A 16974-nucleotide genomic window follows, 5' to 3' on the forward strand; every position below is an offset into this window, starting at 1 on the left:
CTACACCTTTGGTGGAGAGCAAAAAGTCTGTGTAAGACATGCCTTTGATTGCCAACATAGTCATAATGCCATTTTAGCGTTGATCCAGGTTTGTGTTCGGTCGGTGTGCATGGTCAGTAAAGATTTTCTCAGATTTCTCTGTGTGGTAAAGGGTTAATGAGTCCCGTGGTCTCGAAAATCGAGGCGCTCGCATCCTTGGTGCAATTATTCCACTCGCTTGTGTTCCGCCTTTTTTCTATAATTGCAATCGCTGCTGACTCCCACAAACAGAAAATTATCCGCCAAATAAATAAAAAAAGTGAAATTAGTGCAAAGGAGCGCCGCTGATAGTTGCAAAGCGATGAATTAGACCCGGGGAATTATAGTCAGTCACTTCACCACGGCGCGGCGCGACACATTAAAGCCGCCTAGGACTGTTGACCCAAACCAACACGGATCCGGCGCTGTTACTTAATGGATTAATGAGCTGAAGGGGGTCAGGAGGTCAGAGCCTCTACGCGATGAGAAAGCATTAGGAGTTGATCAGGGGCCATTGATGCGCTGAGACATCACCTGTCCAGCCAAGGTCTCTGCCCGGCAGAGCCATTATGCAGCCGTTGGGGGAGCCGCTGCTCGTTCGCTGGACTGCTTAATTAAGACAATCAGGCCTGTCAGCACTGGCAGCCCCGACTTTCTGCTACGCTGGTCGCAGTCGTTAATCCTCGGGCCTCCGGGGGGAAGAGGCAACTCTGTGGTCGGGGGAAGATTCGGTTTGCGAGTGACACCATGACTCCCTAAAAAAAAAAAAAAAAAAACGCCAGCAGCCCCTGGAGTGGGAATTAGCCACTTTTTACCCAAGGAGCGAGGGACGCAAGCGTTGCTGCCCTCCAGGCCTGTCATAACCAGGCGTGCGACAACAAGGCACACAGGAAATGGATGCGATGGAACACCCCGTCCTCTTCCGCTGGTTTTTTTCATTTCTGCTGTGGAGCCTAATGACAATAATGGCACATCTGAGCTTCCAGTGTTCATATTGTAAATCCGTCCCTCGCGTCCACTCGATCTTCCCCGTCTGTCCTTCACTGACGACATGACAGTCAAGCCCAGCAAGGGGCAGGGAGGGATGTAATGGCTTTCTCGAGAAATAAAGAAACAGCCCTGCAGAGAAATGAATTGAGACGTTCCGTGGCGAGGCCGTGCAGGAATCAGGTAATGGAATGAGTGCTTTTGATGAGTGTGACCTGTCCGCTGAGCATTACCTCCTAGTTTAATTGGGTTCAGGAGGCCTCGCTTACTTTTTCTCATTTTTCAAAAGGGGTGGCAACCACACTTTGCCAATGAAATGTCATCTTTTTTTAATCTTAGTTGAATAATATTTAACTGCTTCCAGCCCACCGAGCTTCAGACAACGACTGTCATCCCCATCGTTCTGCTAATGGAACAAAACACCAGCCTACTTTTTTTTTTTTTAGGTCATTATTGCCACGGCTGCAGCACCGAAAGACAATTCTTGTCTGGTCTGGCCGGCGCCGGCCCGCGAGAGCGCTCGTGGGTTCAGGGGTCGACCCGCAGCGGGCTGTAAGCGTGATTTTCTGCTCGCTCGGCAGAACCCCGCTATTCCCAGGGCCGGGGAACGGACGCACGGCTCCCTCGCATCGCTCCAGGTCCGCCATAACGGCGCAGAGTGTGCAAAAGGGCAGAGACCTGGCGCTGCTTATCAGACAGCGGGGACGGACTGGGGCGAAACGGATTTGATTTCCATTTCATCAGCCGAGCCTTGAACGGACGGCGACGAGGAGCCGCTCGTCCGAACAGACCGCTCTCATATTTATGGGGCGGCGGAATTGAAGTTTCTCCAGAGCCGTCCTGAAGATGGAGCGCCTGGCCAGTGAACTGTAAAGGTTTATATCGACTCTCCCATATACATGCCAATACGCTGAGACTTATTAAGCAAACTCCGCAAATCATGAGCGACTTGCCAGCCGCTGATTTACCACCGCCGGGCTTTTTTTTTTTTTTCTGCTGACTCCGGAATGAGACGGCCTGCTCCGGCCAGGCTCAGAGAGCAATGGCCAGTGATTTATCAAGTTAAACGATGGGCTTAAGAAGAGACAGGCGGTGCGTAATGGCAAGGGTTATTTACATGACATAGACCAGTGAAGCGTGGGGTGGGGTGGCCTGTCACCTTCCCTGCGCTCACATGCTTTATGAGTCGCTATAATGACACTCTTCACACTTCTTGATGACAGAGCGATATGGTGTTAACTGAGAGTGACAGTGAATTTGCAAAGACAATTTATTTGATGTGTGCAACCATATGTGCTTGTGTTTCACTGGCATTTGCAAAAAATGTGTTTTATTTAACAATGACAGGACATCAGTGCATTCAGAAAATCTACTATACTATATATAAGTGTATCAGAATTGACTTTTCATATAATTAAGATAGGAGTGCCTCATACCAATAAACATGTTCAGCATAGAGTCTTTCTCTATTTACAATGATTAGATATGGCCATTTTACACAGGCCTCAATTTGTAGAAGTATTTATACAATGGCCCTGGTTTATGTTTTATATTATATATGATTATATCTTTTTAGAGCGGTTTTTGTTCAAGCAAAGCCTGGTCATTGATTGGCTTGGGATATAATGGGACATATTGGTTTTATGTGAGCAGCTCCGTTGCATGGTGAAAGATGGAGCATTACAGAATTAAGTAAATGTATACGGGGTGTGTGTGTGTGTGTGTGTGTGTGTTGGGGGGAATCTGCCAAATGGGGCAATTTCATTACTTGGAAAAGCACGACTAATCTTAAAATTGTCCGATTGGCCTTTGCTGATGGTGCATCTTGCGGTGTGACTTAATTTGGATTTGAAGGCTTTTGTCCACCTTTGTTTACCTTTCATATTCGACTGTCATTTTACTGTGCAAATCATTAGGCAAAAGCCTAACCTTCAGCATATAATTATGGATGGAAATGAAAGTGTGTCACAGCACAACGAAATGTGTCCTCTGTATTTAACCATCACCATGAAAGGCGTCCGGGTAGCATTGTATGGGGACGGTGCTTTGCTCAGTGGCACCTTCGAACCGACAACTCTCTGATTACAGGTCCATTTCCTTACCCGCTAGGCCATCACTGCCCCCTATACTGGCCCAAAGCGCTCTTGCCCTGGATGTGTGCCAAGTACCTCACACACAATTAATACACTCTTATGTTGAAATGCAGCTGTATACGGTGGAAGGTTTGTGATCCTTCATTAATTCATAGGGGATTAAAATTCCAAATGTATAAAGAACCAGTTCTTTCACAAGTTCTTTTTATTCCTCAAACTTTTGTATTCCTTTGTATAGGTTGATGTAAGTATGCAATAATCCCATAGTTTGAGGGAAAGCTGATACAAGTGATAAATTATCTATGCCATCTGAACATCTTACGTTTTTAGGTCTGCTTAGAACACAGCAAACTGAGAGTTGATGGCCTACAGAAGAACAGAAAACCCCAATCACACTAATATTTTATGCAAAAAACCATTGCACACAGAGCCCATTGATTACTGACAGAACATCTACAAAGCGCCAGCAGCTCTTCATAAGGGCCCGTCATGGGCGACGGTGTCAGTGGATGGACACACTCGCATGACAAGGAACAAACACGATCATAAAACATGGTCACACGCCAAGACAACAATCCACGACCCAACAAAGACATGAAACGAAACATTAATAATCACGCACAGATGGAAACAATAAGGGGAATCAGGAACACTACAGGGTGGTAGTAGCCTCGTGGGTAACACACTCGCCTGTGAACCAGAAGACTCAGGTTCAAATCCCACTACCATTGTGTCCCTGAGCAAGACAATTAACCCTAAGTTGCTCCAGGGGGGGACTGTCCCTGTAAGTACTGATTGTAAGTCGCTCTGGATAAGGCCGTCTGATAAATGCTGTAAATGTACTACATCAGCAACATCCAAACTCCGGACACGGAGTGGCCCCTCGGTGTCCCATCAATCTCGGGAACGGTTCCCCGGGAAATAGAAAGCTCCTCTAGTGAGTTCAAGTGTACGTTCCGAGTTGGTGGAATAACAGCAGGCTGCTTGTAAGAGAGGCTGGCCAAGCCCCAAACAGTTCTCACCAACTGGCAAACATGGAAAATGGGTTTTAAAGATGGCTGTTCAGAGACAGTGTGGATGCGGACATACGAAAGACAGAAAGAAAAGAAAAGCGGGCGCACGCTCTGACTAGCCGAGGGCCTTAGTCTTACAGACGGTGTCAAAACATTCGTGAAAAAGGCAGAACCCTCCGACGCGTTGTGTTTTTTGGGCGGCTGCACCAAGTGCCTCTTAATAAGCGGAGACGGCTGTCTGCTGCCGACGCGTCGGGTAAGAGCGCGCCGGGTTCCTGACGCGGGTCTGCTGATAACAAGCAGGAACAGAGCGGCGGGATATCGACGGGCAGGCGAAGCGGCTTTAAAGCCGCCATTAGCGCGGTGGCCGGTGACTGGCTGCTGGCCGGCCACTCCGGCTTTCATTTAGATTAAAATTGCAAATGGAGGCATCGGTGGCGAATTCAGATAAATCCGAACCACTGCGGCTTTTTATTGATGCTTATGCCATCTTAAAAGTCTTAAGAATGATTAGCTGATATTAAATGGATAGTGATCATCAATATTGATCAATCAGCGCAGCGGGTCATTTATGGGGTTTTAAAGCAAATAGTCTGCAGAACCCCCCCCACTCGTTCAACCGTCCTAGGCAGAAGCGTCTAATTGCCTGCTTTCAATGCACTGTACTCCTTTTCGAGTGCACAAGGGCTTGTCTGAATCCACTTTTAATGAAAGCAGAAGATGCCGACAGAAAAACAGATCCATAACGTCGTTTTCAAAATCTTATTTCCTCAACTGATATATGATTATAATTGGATTCGTCCCCTCGTTTCTCGGCAGAGAAGGTAACATGAGGCTTGTTAGGAGAGTGTGTTAGCCGGCCCAGAGGTCGGAAGGAAGACGGCCTCAAGGATTGACCTTAGCGAAGCGGCGTATTGGAAAAGTTCCGCTCGCGCCGCCCCAGCCGCTGCCCATCCGTTTCCAATGATGGAGCATATTTAAGATGCTAATGGTCCTGCTCGCAGCCAGCTCACGGTTCATTAAGTGGCATCTGAACATAGACTGGGGCATTGAGATTTTTTCCCGGAAAAGCACAATGCAGAATGTTTTGGGGGTGTCAGGGAGGAGCGTCCCTCTTCAGCGTTAATGAGAATAAAGTCGGACGGGAAAGACCACGAGAGTCACTGTGGTCACTGCCGCTGCATCCGCCAGGGTCACCACAGCGGAAGTGTGGCGAGAACGTGAAGGACGAATCCATTGTTAATTACCCCGCAGTGTATTCTTTTTTTATGATTTTTTTTTTTTTGCCACGAGCGGGAAAGATACAGTGAGACACTCATCGCCTAAAGAGCTGCCAGCGGGAGAGAAATATTTCCAGGACGACACTGTATCCAATGACTGCTGCAGATCCATATCGGGAGTGTGGGGGGCGGCTGGCGTCTCAGGAGAGCAAACAAAATGAGTGTGCTGGAGGATAATTACAGCCACCCAGGAGCTGAGCAAACACGTGTCGGGGCGCCCCGCGCCGCGGCGCCAGTCTGGAGGTGTGCGCTAGGCTCTGCATCTGATGCTGCTCGTATCGAAAATTCTTCCCACTCCAGCTACCTGCTCATCAAGGCGGTGTACCCCCCCCAACACACACACACACACACACACAAATGATTTATTTAACTATTTAAACCCCCACCCACCCTTTCCCATTATCAACCCAGAGAAGCGGCACCAGAGAAAAGGCGGTCAGTGCCGGGCTAGCTGAGGGCGCCAGGACGGGATGAGGCAGTAGCTGGAGGGCTGACGTGAAAGGGTTTAATTAGAGCCCGCTGGAATTTGGGACGGGGATGGGAGGAGGGTGTTTGATGGCGCCCGACGCCAGGCTGCGGCCTTGTGCCTGCCTCCAATAGCAGCTCCCCCCTAACTCAGGTTCAACATTGAATTAAACGCTATTTAATTAATTTTATCATATGCTTAATGACACTCCAGATCCATGGTTTGTTTAAAACTAGCACACTGGACGGGTGTCTATGTTGCTCCTGGTACATGGGGCTGATCTGTGATCTTGTTTATAGATATATAAAGATTGATGGTTAGTGCATTAATTCAAGTGTTCTGATAAAGTGAAAATAAAAAGTGACTTAAAAAGCCCTGCAAAATATGGATTTCATGATGTACTTTCATGTGTTAATAGTGCAATGAAAACTGCATTAGGTTGCATGCTTCTGCCTTCTGGATTGTGGATGTTTGAATCATGATATTGGTCATGAATTAGTCATAATTTGTGTTGTCATATGTACCATAGTAAATATTTATGATCACTGGAGGTGGATGTAATGGAAATAAATGATGAGACAAAAGTATTTTTCTGATATGGTTTTCGGCTAACTGGACATTTAATTGGGAAGGATATATTTCGTCATTGCTGCTGTAATAATCCTACTCTCAGACCCTCAATGAATTTTTAAAGATTTCCAGTGTAACATGGATAATGAGCACCATTTTTTTAGAAAAGCTTACGCAATATATAAACACATAAACCAACTAGAAGAAATAAAATGTTACTTAGAATCTCTGAAAGTCATAAATTATGGACACTCAGTGATACTCATGTCCTGTGAATGGAAGAATCCTTTTGGAATCAGCATATAGGAATATGGCGAGATACCACTAGTTATTTTGTATCCATAATTTTTTAAAATATTTTTATAAATTAACAGATTTTTTTAGCATGCTTAAAGCTATTAGTTTCAGAATAAGCCATTTATGTTAATTATGTAAAGTTAAATGTTTAGCTTAAATATATTATACCCAATGGGTAACATTTCTAATCATAAGCATCATTGTCTCAGAATTTGTGTTGCCAGATTGAGCAGTTTTTAAAAATCGCTGCTTGCTTATAATTGAGGAATTCATATGTCATTACAGTAAGATACATCAGACACACACTCAAATTTGTGTGTGTTTTGGCACAATTCTGGCCTTAAACAATCAAGTATCAGGCAACAGTACAACAAGGACTCGTCCACATTGTTCCAACATTGCCTTCTTTTGCCATGACTGAAATCAATATTCTTAAAATGTTACTCTAAATAAAAGAGAATAATTGTCCATGGTTTGTAGCTTGAATACCGGCTACAAATGTGGGTTGTCCCCTAATAGAAGTACTATCAGAATGAAGATCAGGTCACGTCATGTCCCTCAATTAAGTGGAAGTGGAAGTTATATCAAGGCAACAATGGCCATAAAAAAAAGAAATTTTCTCTCATCTCCACATCTCTGAAAGATATCTTTAATTGATGACAAGGGCAGCATGGCTTGCATGAGCAAGACCCACTTCTTAAAGATATCACTGTTTCACTGCCACAGATACACCTCATGTGAAATTAAGCAATTAAACCCTACATTGAGTTTTTACTTTCCTTCCGTTTTACTGTGCGAGTCTGAAAAGCGGAGGGCCATATGGCCTAGAATCTGTGCTGTAAGCATGAGTGCAGATCAGGGAGACACCCAGAGGTCCATATGTTCCTGCTTCCATGCGTTCTGACGTAGGTGCGGAAAATCAGCCTGTCTCCATATGACCACGTCGCCCAAGACTGTAATAATAACTCTGTTCTGTTATACAAAGTTACAAAACAGCTTGTAAGCTCTGGCACTCCACAACCCCCAGGGCGCCACTACAGGTATTTTTATGAAACGGTCCGTTTTCTTTCCTCGCGCTCTCGTCTGGGAACTCCTGCTGAACCCCTCATTCATTAGCTGAAAAATCCAGTTAATGAACCTTACGCTAGCCTCTGAATAGACGACTGCTGCCAGGCAGCGCTGACGCGGCACACCTACACCAGCGGTAAGTGAGGGGCTCGGCGAATGTCCGCGTAATTAACGGCCCGCGTTTGCAGACACTGGCTTATCTCAGAGCTGGACACAAAGCTACAGTGTGCGGGAGGACGGGGGTGGGGGGGGGGGCGCCGTGAATTAAAAGGGTTGTGTGTCCGTGCGGCCGGAGGCGGGTGATTGAAATGCAGAGGGCGCCGTTTTCCCAATCCTGGACGCACGGCACGCGGCCCTTGTTTCTAATGACCGTCCAGCATGCAAAGAGGAGCTGCTCGCTTCCTTCAGCAATTACTTCCTGTTTGGTTTTGTTTTTTCTCTATTGCAATAATCATTCTTTCCCCTTCTCGCCCCCCTGCAGCGGGAACTACGTACATATTCGGACGAGGCGGCGGACTGATCACGTACACGTGGCCGCCCAATGACCGGCCGAGCACGCGAGCGGACCGACTGGCCCTGGGCTTCAGCACGCAGCAGAAAGACGCGGTGCTGGTGCGGGTGGACAGCTCCACCGGCCTCGGCGACTACCTGAAACTGCACATCGTGAGTCTGCCCCGACTGTCCGGGTTCACACGTCTACAAGCACAGCTGCACACCGCAGGCTTCACATACCAACACCACTGTACAGTATGAACTGTTTACTGTACATAAACCCAATTCAGGCCGCAATCAGACTACGTAACGATACAATCTGTCATGGCTATTGGTCTCCAATCCAACGTTTTCTCATGATATGGCAGGAAATGCTTTCAAGAAACAGGAAAAAAGATGTCCAAATGAAACAAAGAAATAAGGATTTGGTTCAGTAAATGGAATGGCCCACGTGTCCTGCACCCTCATTGGATGTAGCCTTCCAGCAACTCATCCAGATATTTACCACACTAGTTATATTGCTGTACTGCGACCAGGCAATGACACAATTCGCAACTGCCAATCATCAGTCGCCTTCTTCAGTTCAGAAGAAGGCTTTAGCTACAGGACACACCTATGTACACACACACACACACACACACACAGCCAAAATACATACACATACATCCTAATGCTGTTTTTTGTGATGATGGTATGATGCCAATGACATCTTAGTGTCATGGGGAGGGCGAGGGGGCGCATTCGCAGACGTCCCGGGGTACGTGGGCGAGGCAGGAGGACTGGGTTCAGCTGGACGTGAGAGCTTGAAGAGATGGGAGGAGGCAGGAAGAGAGGGAGGGTGAGCTTTCTGAGATGTGGAGCAGTCTGTGGCGTCCTGGTACTGGAGGTGGGCCGGCGATATATGAGCCTGATAGATAGGCTGAAGTGCCGTCGTTGGACAAGCGTTCAGTCGGGAACATCAGGGTCAGAGCGCAAGTCAGACGAGGGCAATCCAGAAGAGTAGTCAAGAGAAAAGCAGTAATCCGTCAGAGAAAAGGGCGAGCAGCAACAAAGGGAAGAACCACAGTGATAAGCGGGCAAGGTCGGGGCGTCGTCCGCGCGGTATACTCCTGCTCATTAACATCCGGAGAACTCTTCACAGTGAGCAGTGCAATGGTCTCGTCGCCGCTCTCCTCTTCTTCTCCTGCATCTGAGCTCAGAGACGTCAAGGATAATCGAGTGAGAGAGATTTGGAGCTTGTGTTTTAGTATCTTAGCAATAAGGAATGAAGCGGCTCTTTGCCCTGCCTCCCCCATACTCTCTCACTCTCTCACACACACACACACACACACACACACCATACTGAGCATCCATATGTGTGCACAACCGTTTTTGCATAAGGCTAATATGCTTTACTGTACAGCATGGCTGATTCATGCAGAATATGTCAGATGGAGCCTGAACAGATGTAAACTTCAGATTTGTATGAATTTCAACATTATGTAATGTTCATTAAACACGCCTATGTTTGATGCAACCATATTACAACCAAAATGCAACCATTAAACACACACACATACACTCAAACATTAAAATAAAAGTCAATAAGTTAAGATGCCATCCATGCCCGTACGAATTGGACACACACGTCCTGTGCTCTTCGGTGTCTTGACTATAAACGCACAGTGACAAGAGCACACCTGTCCCCCGACCATGCAGTGACTCGGAGCCCCACCCCCCGCTGGTGTCAAGGTGTTTCGTGTCATCGCTGCCCTAGGGAGGCAGGCCCCGGGCTGCAGCTGCGCGGCAGGCGAGAACAAATCGTGGCACAATAACAACAGGACTCTCACGCACACTACGCTCCGCCCGAGCTGACACGCCGCGTTAGGACCACACGCCGTCGCACAGGGCACAGACAACGCCGAACAAGGAAGACACACCAACACATTAGCACGCTGCCTGACTTCCTTACGCCGGCAACATACAGCAACCGACGGCTTTTCAATATTTAATCGCCTGTAGCCGCGTAGACTGTCGGTTGCTGAAGACAAAACAGTCGAGCGTTTTCGTACACTGACATTAACTCTGTATGTCTGAGAAGGTGCCGGGAGGCTTTGGGGAATTTGCAGGAATGGAAAGGCAGGGGGTGGTTATTTTGCAGGGAACTCCATGAATTTAGTCTTGCTCTGTACGTCATTGCATCACATTTCTTTTATGTACAATTAGGGTCGTATTACTTAGTCTTGAGGGTGGGTTGAAACATCTGGCCTGTACTGTACACTACCGGTTCGTAAGTTTAGGGTCTTGTAGAAATAAACTTATTTTTGGTGCATTAAAAAGGCGTCGATTGGCACACTAATTTGTTAATAAATGGAATCTCTGCATAGCTGTAGTGAGAACTATCATTAGCAACAATAAGTCTCGAGTGTTAACTAGCTTTTCCATGATCTTAGTGGAGCTGAAAACACCAATTAAAGAAGCAATAAAACTGGCCAAATTCACACTAGTAGATTATAGTACACCAGCAGATGTGCGGTTTGACTACATCAGTATTTCAGACACGATCATTTGAAGCTCATTTTGTAACTTTGTTTTATTTTTTGATGGAAAATTAAGGACAATTTCGAAATCCTACATTTTTGAATAGTTGTGCATACAGATTCACCTTGACGCCATAGTGCAGGCGGCGTCATGTGACTCTGTATGTTACACAAATTCGCTGGCCCTAAACGCCGACCGAGCCAGCGTCCCGAAATTGCCGGGCATGCAGCCGAGAGAACAGTGGACCGCGCCCGTGCGAAGGCCAGAAGAATTGTGGCGTTAATAGAGCGCGAGCGCAGTGGCCTGTGAGAATCCAGCCTCCTTTCGCTACAGTGGCCACTGTCATATTGTTTGTTTGTTTATTTATTTTTCATTGTTCCTTTCTCTCTCTGCCACGCAGAATTGCAGTCATAAGGGGGAAAAAATACACGTTCCCATGCCAGTGTTTGCAGATTTACCACCTCCCTTAGAATTATTATTAATATTATCATTATTATTACTATTATTATTGTTATTAATTGCATTGCTAAGTGAGGTACGGCATGTACCGCGATTGGCTGAGAGGACTCTCACAGTATCAGCACCCTGACCACATCCCTTTTAATATCGTTCTGCCTCATTTCACCCAGTATCACCTGGCACAAACATCTGCTGCCCACGTACCTGCTGACAGCAGAAACAGCTGGATGGCAGATTTTCCATCATGCAAGTTAAAGCTGAGGTATTTAAAAGCCTCTACTGCCACGACAGCCAATCCTAAACATTGATGGTTCAGCTCTGCTATAATTACGCAATGTTGGCACGGCTGGGCTGGTAAACAGCACTTGGCACAAATCTTACTGCTTAATTAACAAAATACTGCATTTCTGTGTTCTTTTTTTTTTAATGAATTGAGGAATATCGCTTCATGGTTCAGTCTGCTTGAGGACCTTTCTGGAATCTGCCCCAAATGCACGATCCCGTATGCGGCCGGGCTGGCTGATAACTGCGCATGTTAACTTTGAAGTTCACTGCAGCCTGCATCTCCTGCAGAGCATCAAGTTTTGGTAATGAGCAAACGTTCTTGTTTGTCCCAGGGTTCATCCTGTCTCCTATCTCCCATGTTTCCTTTACAAGTTGAGTGCTGACGTTATTCTCAAGGCTGTAGAGAGGAGGCAATTAAGAGATGTGCAAACCCAGCATTGCTAAGCAGTTTTATAGCCTACGTCATGTGTCCTTACATTTATTTACATGCATTATCATATTATACATTTATACAGCAATACACAGTCATTGAATGCTTGTTTTTTGGGACTAATAATGACTGTCCACAAAGATCTTTGTATGAATGAGATGCGGCATCTATCGATCCATTTTTGTGACTGCGGTGCAGGGCAGGGAGGAAGCAAGCGCACGATTCCGGACAAAAACAAGGAGTTAATGACATGACAGGAAACAAGGAGGACGACGAGACTAATGCAGACACGAGGACTAGAGACATTCAGGATACATTTATACTCCCCCCAACCCCACCCCCCACCCCCCCATGCCTTCACAGGACGCTGCTGGGTAGACCAGTCCACCGCGGGTGTCTTTGACCCCACCAGAACCGAACCTATACAACAGGAGAAGAAACCTGGCTCAGAGTGCCAGGACCAGTTCGGGTCGTGACAATTTTGCAGAAAGCTGAAATGTCAGCTGAGCAGAAATGCACATGACCAAGGGGAGCCTAGATAAGGCTATGCCACTAGAAGCAGAGTATACACTGCAGAAATTGTGGATTTACTTTGATTGGTTGAGGCTGTGAATGGGTCTTATTCAGCCGTTTTTGTGGGCTCCCCCACAGTAACAATGTCTGAAATTGAGAACATACAAAGGTTAATGTACGAATGACTGGCCCATTGCGTCGTTGCCCACCATTTCAATAGGCTTCATCAAGAGGTTCACCGCTTTAAAGCAACAGGGATCGGAAAGAAAAAGTGCAGAGTAGTTCTGTTACACTCCAGTAACATACTTACTGAAAACACCATGGCTGAAGAAAAAAAAAAAAAGGTATGATAAATGCTTATTCTATTGAGAGGATAAAAGCAAAGCGAAAATGTTTGCAATATGTCATGTTGCACAGAATTCCTTACGGTACCTACAATCAATTGCGGTGACCTAGTTAGTGCTGTTCCATTTTTTACTGGTCCCAAAGCATATCAGCCAGACAGTGTGTCACTGACATCTGTCATACTGGAGGTTCTGTGCCTGAAAATCCCGCCAGAAACGGAAACACTGAAGTGCTGAAGTAGAAATAGGATAGTGCTGGAAGCTGCAATTCTTGGAAAAAATTAAATGTAAATGGAGAACCTCGGATTTATTCAACCTCCCACCGAATGTGGCAGTGCGCATGTGTATTTTGGGACGTTTGGGACGCCCCCTTCCAGTCTTTGTCAGACATCCACCCCTAATGCACCCATTTTATGAGTTATAGGGGAGCTAGTGAGGCTTGAAGGACATCATTGCAACACACACTAATAGGAGAGACCTTTTTTTTTCTTGGTGAATTAAAAGGTGGCTGGAGATGGCGATTTAAATGTCTCTGAAGGAGCAGTCAGCCATGTGATGCTGCACCTATTCATTTGCTGGAGGCTTATTAACACCAGAGTTAAATTATTAAATTGTCACGAGGAACTGTGCCATTGCATAATTACTCAAGCTGCCGGCTTCCTCCACGCCGCATGTGAGCCAAAGGTGGTGGCTGCACCCTAATTGGCCGGGTTTTGCCTTGCAAGAACATGTAGCCCCATGCACTCAGTCTCCTGGTTGTCCTGTGGAATCGCCATGGCATTAATTCTGCTGCTTCTCAAACAGTCGTGATGCAAAGCCAGGAATAGTGGGTGCAATGTGCCATCCTCGCTGTATAGAAGCTGCACAAATGAATCAGGTGCATAATGAAGTGCACATTTATGGTGTTTTTTTTTTTGTTTCGTGTAGATGCGTTTGGGTGTCTGAGAATGATGAGTTGCAGCCCGCAGTTGGGTCCTAATTGCGAGCGGCTTTTGGAAACTCGAACCTCAGACAGTAGCGCTGTGAAGTTAATGTATTCAGAAGAGCGGGGATATAATGACTTCTCCAGATGAGAACAGCCTCCTTCCCGCTGCGGGAAGACACTTCCCCCGTGATCGGGGGCGCAGCTAATTGTTATTTTGCGTCTTTCCTTTTCGCCGATTCCAAAGATGCCGTTTAAGGTGCATCTCCTGAGCGTCAGCCATGGCTGTTTGAGGAGCACCGTAGCCACGGCTTGTTTATCACCTCCACCTCGGCCCTGATGAGTGGAGTTCTAATTATAAGGCAGGCTCCTCGGGGAGATGCCAGACTCCCACGAGCGAAGCCGGTGGCACGCTATCCCCTGTCCTCACTCCCAGCGCAAACACTTTCCCACACGCCATGCACGCTAGCGAGCCAAAACGCATGGCTGGCTCCTCCCACTTCCAGCAATCCCAAACGGCTCCGTCCCACTGAGGCCGCTTCGTCCTCCGCCCTCTGACGGCCGAGGACCAGACCATTAGCCGAGCCAGCCCTTACCTGACAACTGTTGCTATGCTACACAGACTCAGCGTCCTCGTATTCAGTGGATTTATTGCCAAAATAGAAGCAGGCAGCCGTACATATTATATCTAATAATTTGATTATATTATATTGGGAGGAAATAAGTCGGTTTGAGTACACAATACACTGTATACAATTTTTGTCAGTCACTCATCCCGGCGCACAGGATGCTCGGGTGTCATCGCTGCACAGTTGCCACAGCAACAGGGCAAAAAGAATCCTGATTAGAAATAGTATCTGCGACACGCAGCCGTATCGAATGATCCCTAATAGCCCAAGTCAAAGCAAACTGCATCCGAATGCCTTTGTGTCAAGCTGTCATTTTAGTTTTTCTAAGTCTTAGTCACAACCAGACTCATTTTGGTGTAGTCACTAAAAGTCTGAGCATTTTAGTCTCATCCTTGTTTTATTTATTTATCACTCTTGACTGTACAGGGTAACAAAAGAATGGTTGGTATCAGGGGGTTTTGTCATGAGAAGAGCCACATTAAGTGGATTAAACGGATGACAGGCATGTCTGCACAATGAGAATGGTTTATGCATGTTCTGCGCTTTCATTGGCTGTAGCTCATTTAATGGCTAAACCATATTTACCATATTTATCGTATTTAACACATCAGCAACATTAATAATTCTGCATAATATCTTGCATTTGTAACTAGTTTATGGGGCAGTGGTGGCCTAGTGGTTAAGGAAGCAGCCTCGTGCTCAGAAGGTTGCTGGTTCGAATTCCGCCTGTCATGGCTGCTCACCAAGGGGGGTGGTTAAAAGCAGAGGACAAATTTCACTGTGTGCCCCGTGCTGTGCATCACAAGTAACAATCACTTCAATTCATTAATTAAATGAGTTTTAACAAAAATAGTCAAAAGAAGACATTTTATATGTTAGAAGATGGTTCGGGGAAGTGAAAGAGACGAAAGCTCACTTTGTCTGCTCTCTTCCTTCTCGGTTTGCATCACGGACCTTATATTAAAAGCCAAAAGGGAATAACAATAAATAAAATAATAATAATAACATTAATTATAGTAATAAAACACAAGAGCAGCAAGGAACGTTGAGGACACAGGACACATAGTCTAATGTTGTTTTCTGTTTTTATTCATAAGTGTGTGCAAACACACACACACACACACACACACAAAACCCCCTCGTCCTCAGGAACCATCAGAGAGATCCATCTCCATCTCTGAGCTCCGGCTGGTTTAATGAGAGTGAGTGTGAAACGAACACCTACACAATTCATCCATCCGGCTCGGCGCAGATCTGCCATCGCTTGGCTGTGGCTGCCGTCAGAGAGCGCCGCACATCCTCGAGCTCCAAGGTCCCCTGGGACCAGACGCGCTCGTCTCCCTCCCGTTCAAGCTGCGATTTTCGGCAGGGGCCCGTAGTGCAATTGCGCACCGTTCTGATTGGAACGGAATGCTGCGGCGATGTGGGCGGATTGCTGCTGTTGTTGCTACTTTTGCATTAATTCCCAGTCGTTCTCCGGCTCCACGGCTGAGGGGTTGATTTGTTTTTTTTTTTTTTCAATGTCTGGTCCATTCGCTGTCCCTGCGTGTGCGCATATATTAGAACAAACATCACACAAGTGGCCACTCATCAGAAATCTCTCCTTCTGTTCTTCCTCCAGATTGCTTAACATTCTCTCTTTTTTTTCCCCCTCTGTCCACGCAAAAGAGCCTATTTCACAGCCAATATGCCAGAGAATGTAGAAGATGTTATCGCCGGCCCTGCTTCAGATTGGAGAGAACCGCTCTAATGGCGGGTGGGGGGGGTCGGTGCACCGTAATAGCACCGTAATGGTGGCATAATGACACAACATTATGAAGGAAGGAGCGGGAGAATGGCCGGGGAGACTGTGGCTGTGGAACATTAGCTTCATTGACCTCGTTTAGGGCCCCTGGCTCACAGATAAGACGCGGTACAGGCCGGATGGAGAGTGCACGGGGTCGGATGGAGGAGACGGAACTCATTCACACCGCCAGAATGATCTTCTTCGGGTTACAGCCCGGAGTGGTGCAGTTATCTACTAATAATTCATATGAACGTGGCCGAGACAAATGTTGGAGGAAAAAAAAATAATTGTATTGAGCTGAAACAAAAGAGGACTGTTATACTAACAGCTGAGATGGGCAGACATGTGTGAGAGAAGACAAGGCAGCACAGCAAAACAAAAACAAAAAAACTATATACTCATTTTTTTTAATTTATCAATGCAAATTTTGGCCAAATATAAGGTCAGAAATTGCGGGTACACTTCTTCACACAGTATGGACTCTTGGTGTTTCTTGGTTCGTTATTGTTCTTAAAGTTCTTGGCATCTTACTTATTCTGTTGGGCCTACATAGGTAACCTTATCAATTTTACACACCCCTCACTGCCTCCAGATCCAGACTTTTGAAGCTCATAGCACTGTGCTTTCATATACTTTCTTTCACCAAAAACCTGTATTCTTTTGATACTTCTTCCTTATGCTTCTCTAATTTGTGTTCTCATGTGTATGGACTTTTACGTGCTTCACAGACACGCTGTATGCATGTTACTACTCCGTTCCTCCTATTGAAAATAATGTAAATGCGCGAAACATGCATTGAATG

The 16974-nt window shown here is 46.3% G+C and overlaps 1 protein-coding gene across 33 annotated transcripts in view; it reads left to right on the forward strand.

Annotated features, from left to right (window-relative positions):
* LOC114796055 (neurexin-1a-like) overlaps positions 1-16974 on the forward strand; it is a 252883-nt gene that overhangs the window by 151980 nt on the left and 83929 nt on the right. For all 33 annotated transcript variants that reach the window (XM_028989891.1, XM_028989898.1, XM_028989915.1 and 30 more), the window contains one exon: positions 8274-8455. In XM_028989891.1, coding sequence (XP_028845724.1) covers positions 8274-8455 — 182 coding nt within the window. The remainder of the gene's footprint in view (positions 1-8273; positions 8456-16974) is intronic.

This window comes from Denticeps clupeoides, chromosome 8, assembly GCF_900700375.1.
Source record: "Denticeps clupeoides chromosome 8, fDenClu1.1, whole genome shotgun sequence".
NCBI lineage: Eukaryota > Metazoa > Chordata > Actinopteri > Clupeiformes > Denticipitidae > Denticeps > Denticeps clupeoides.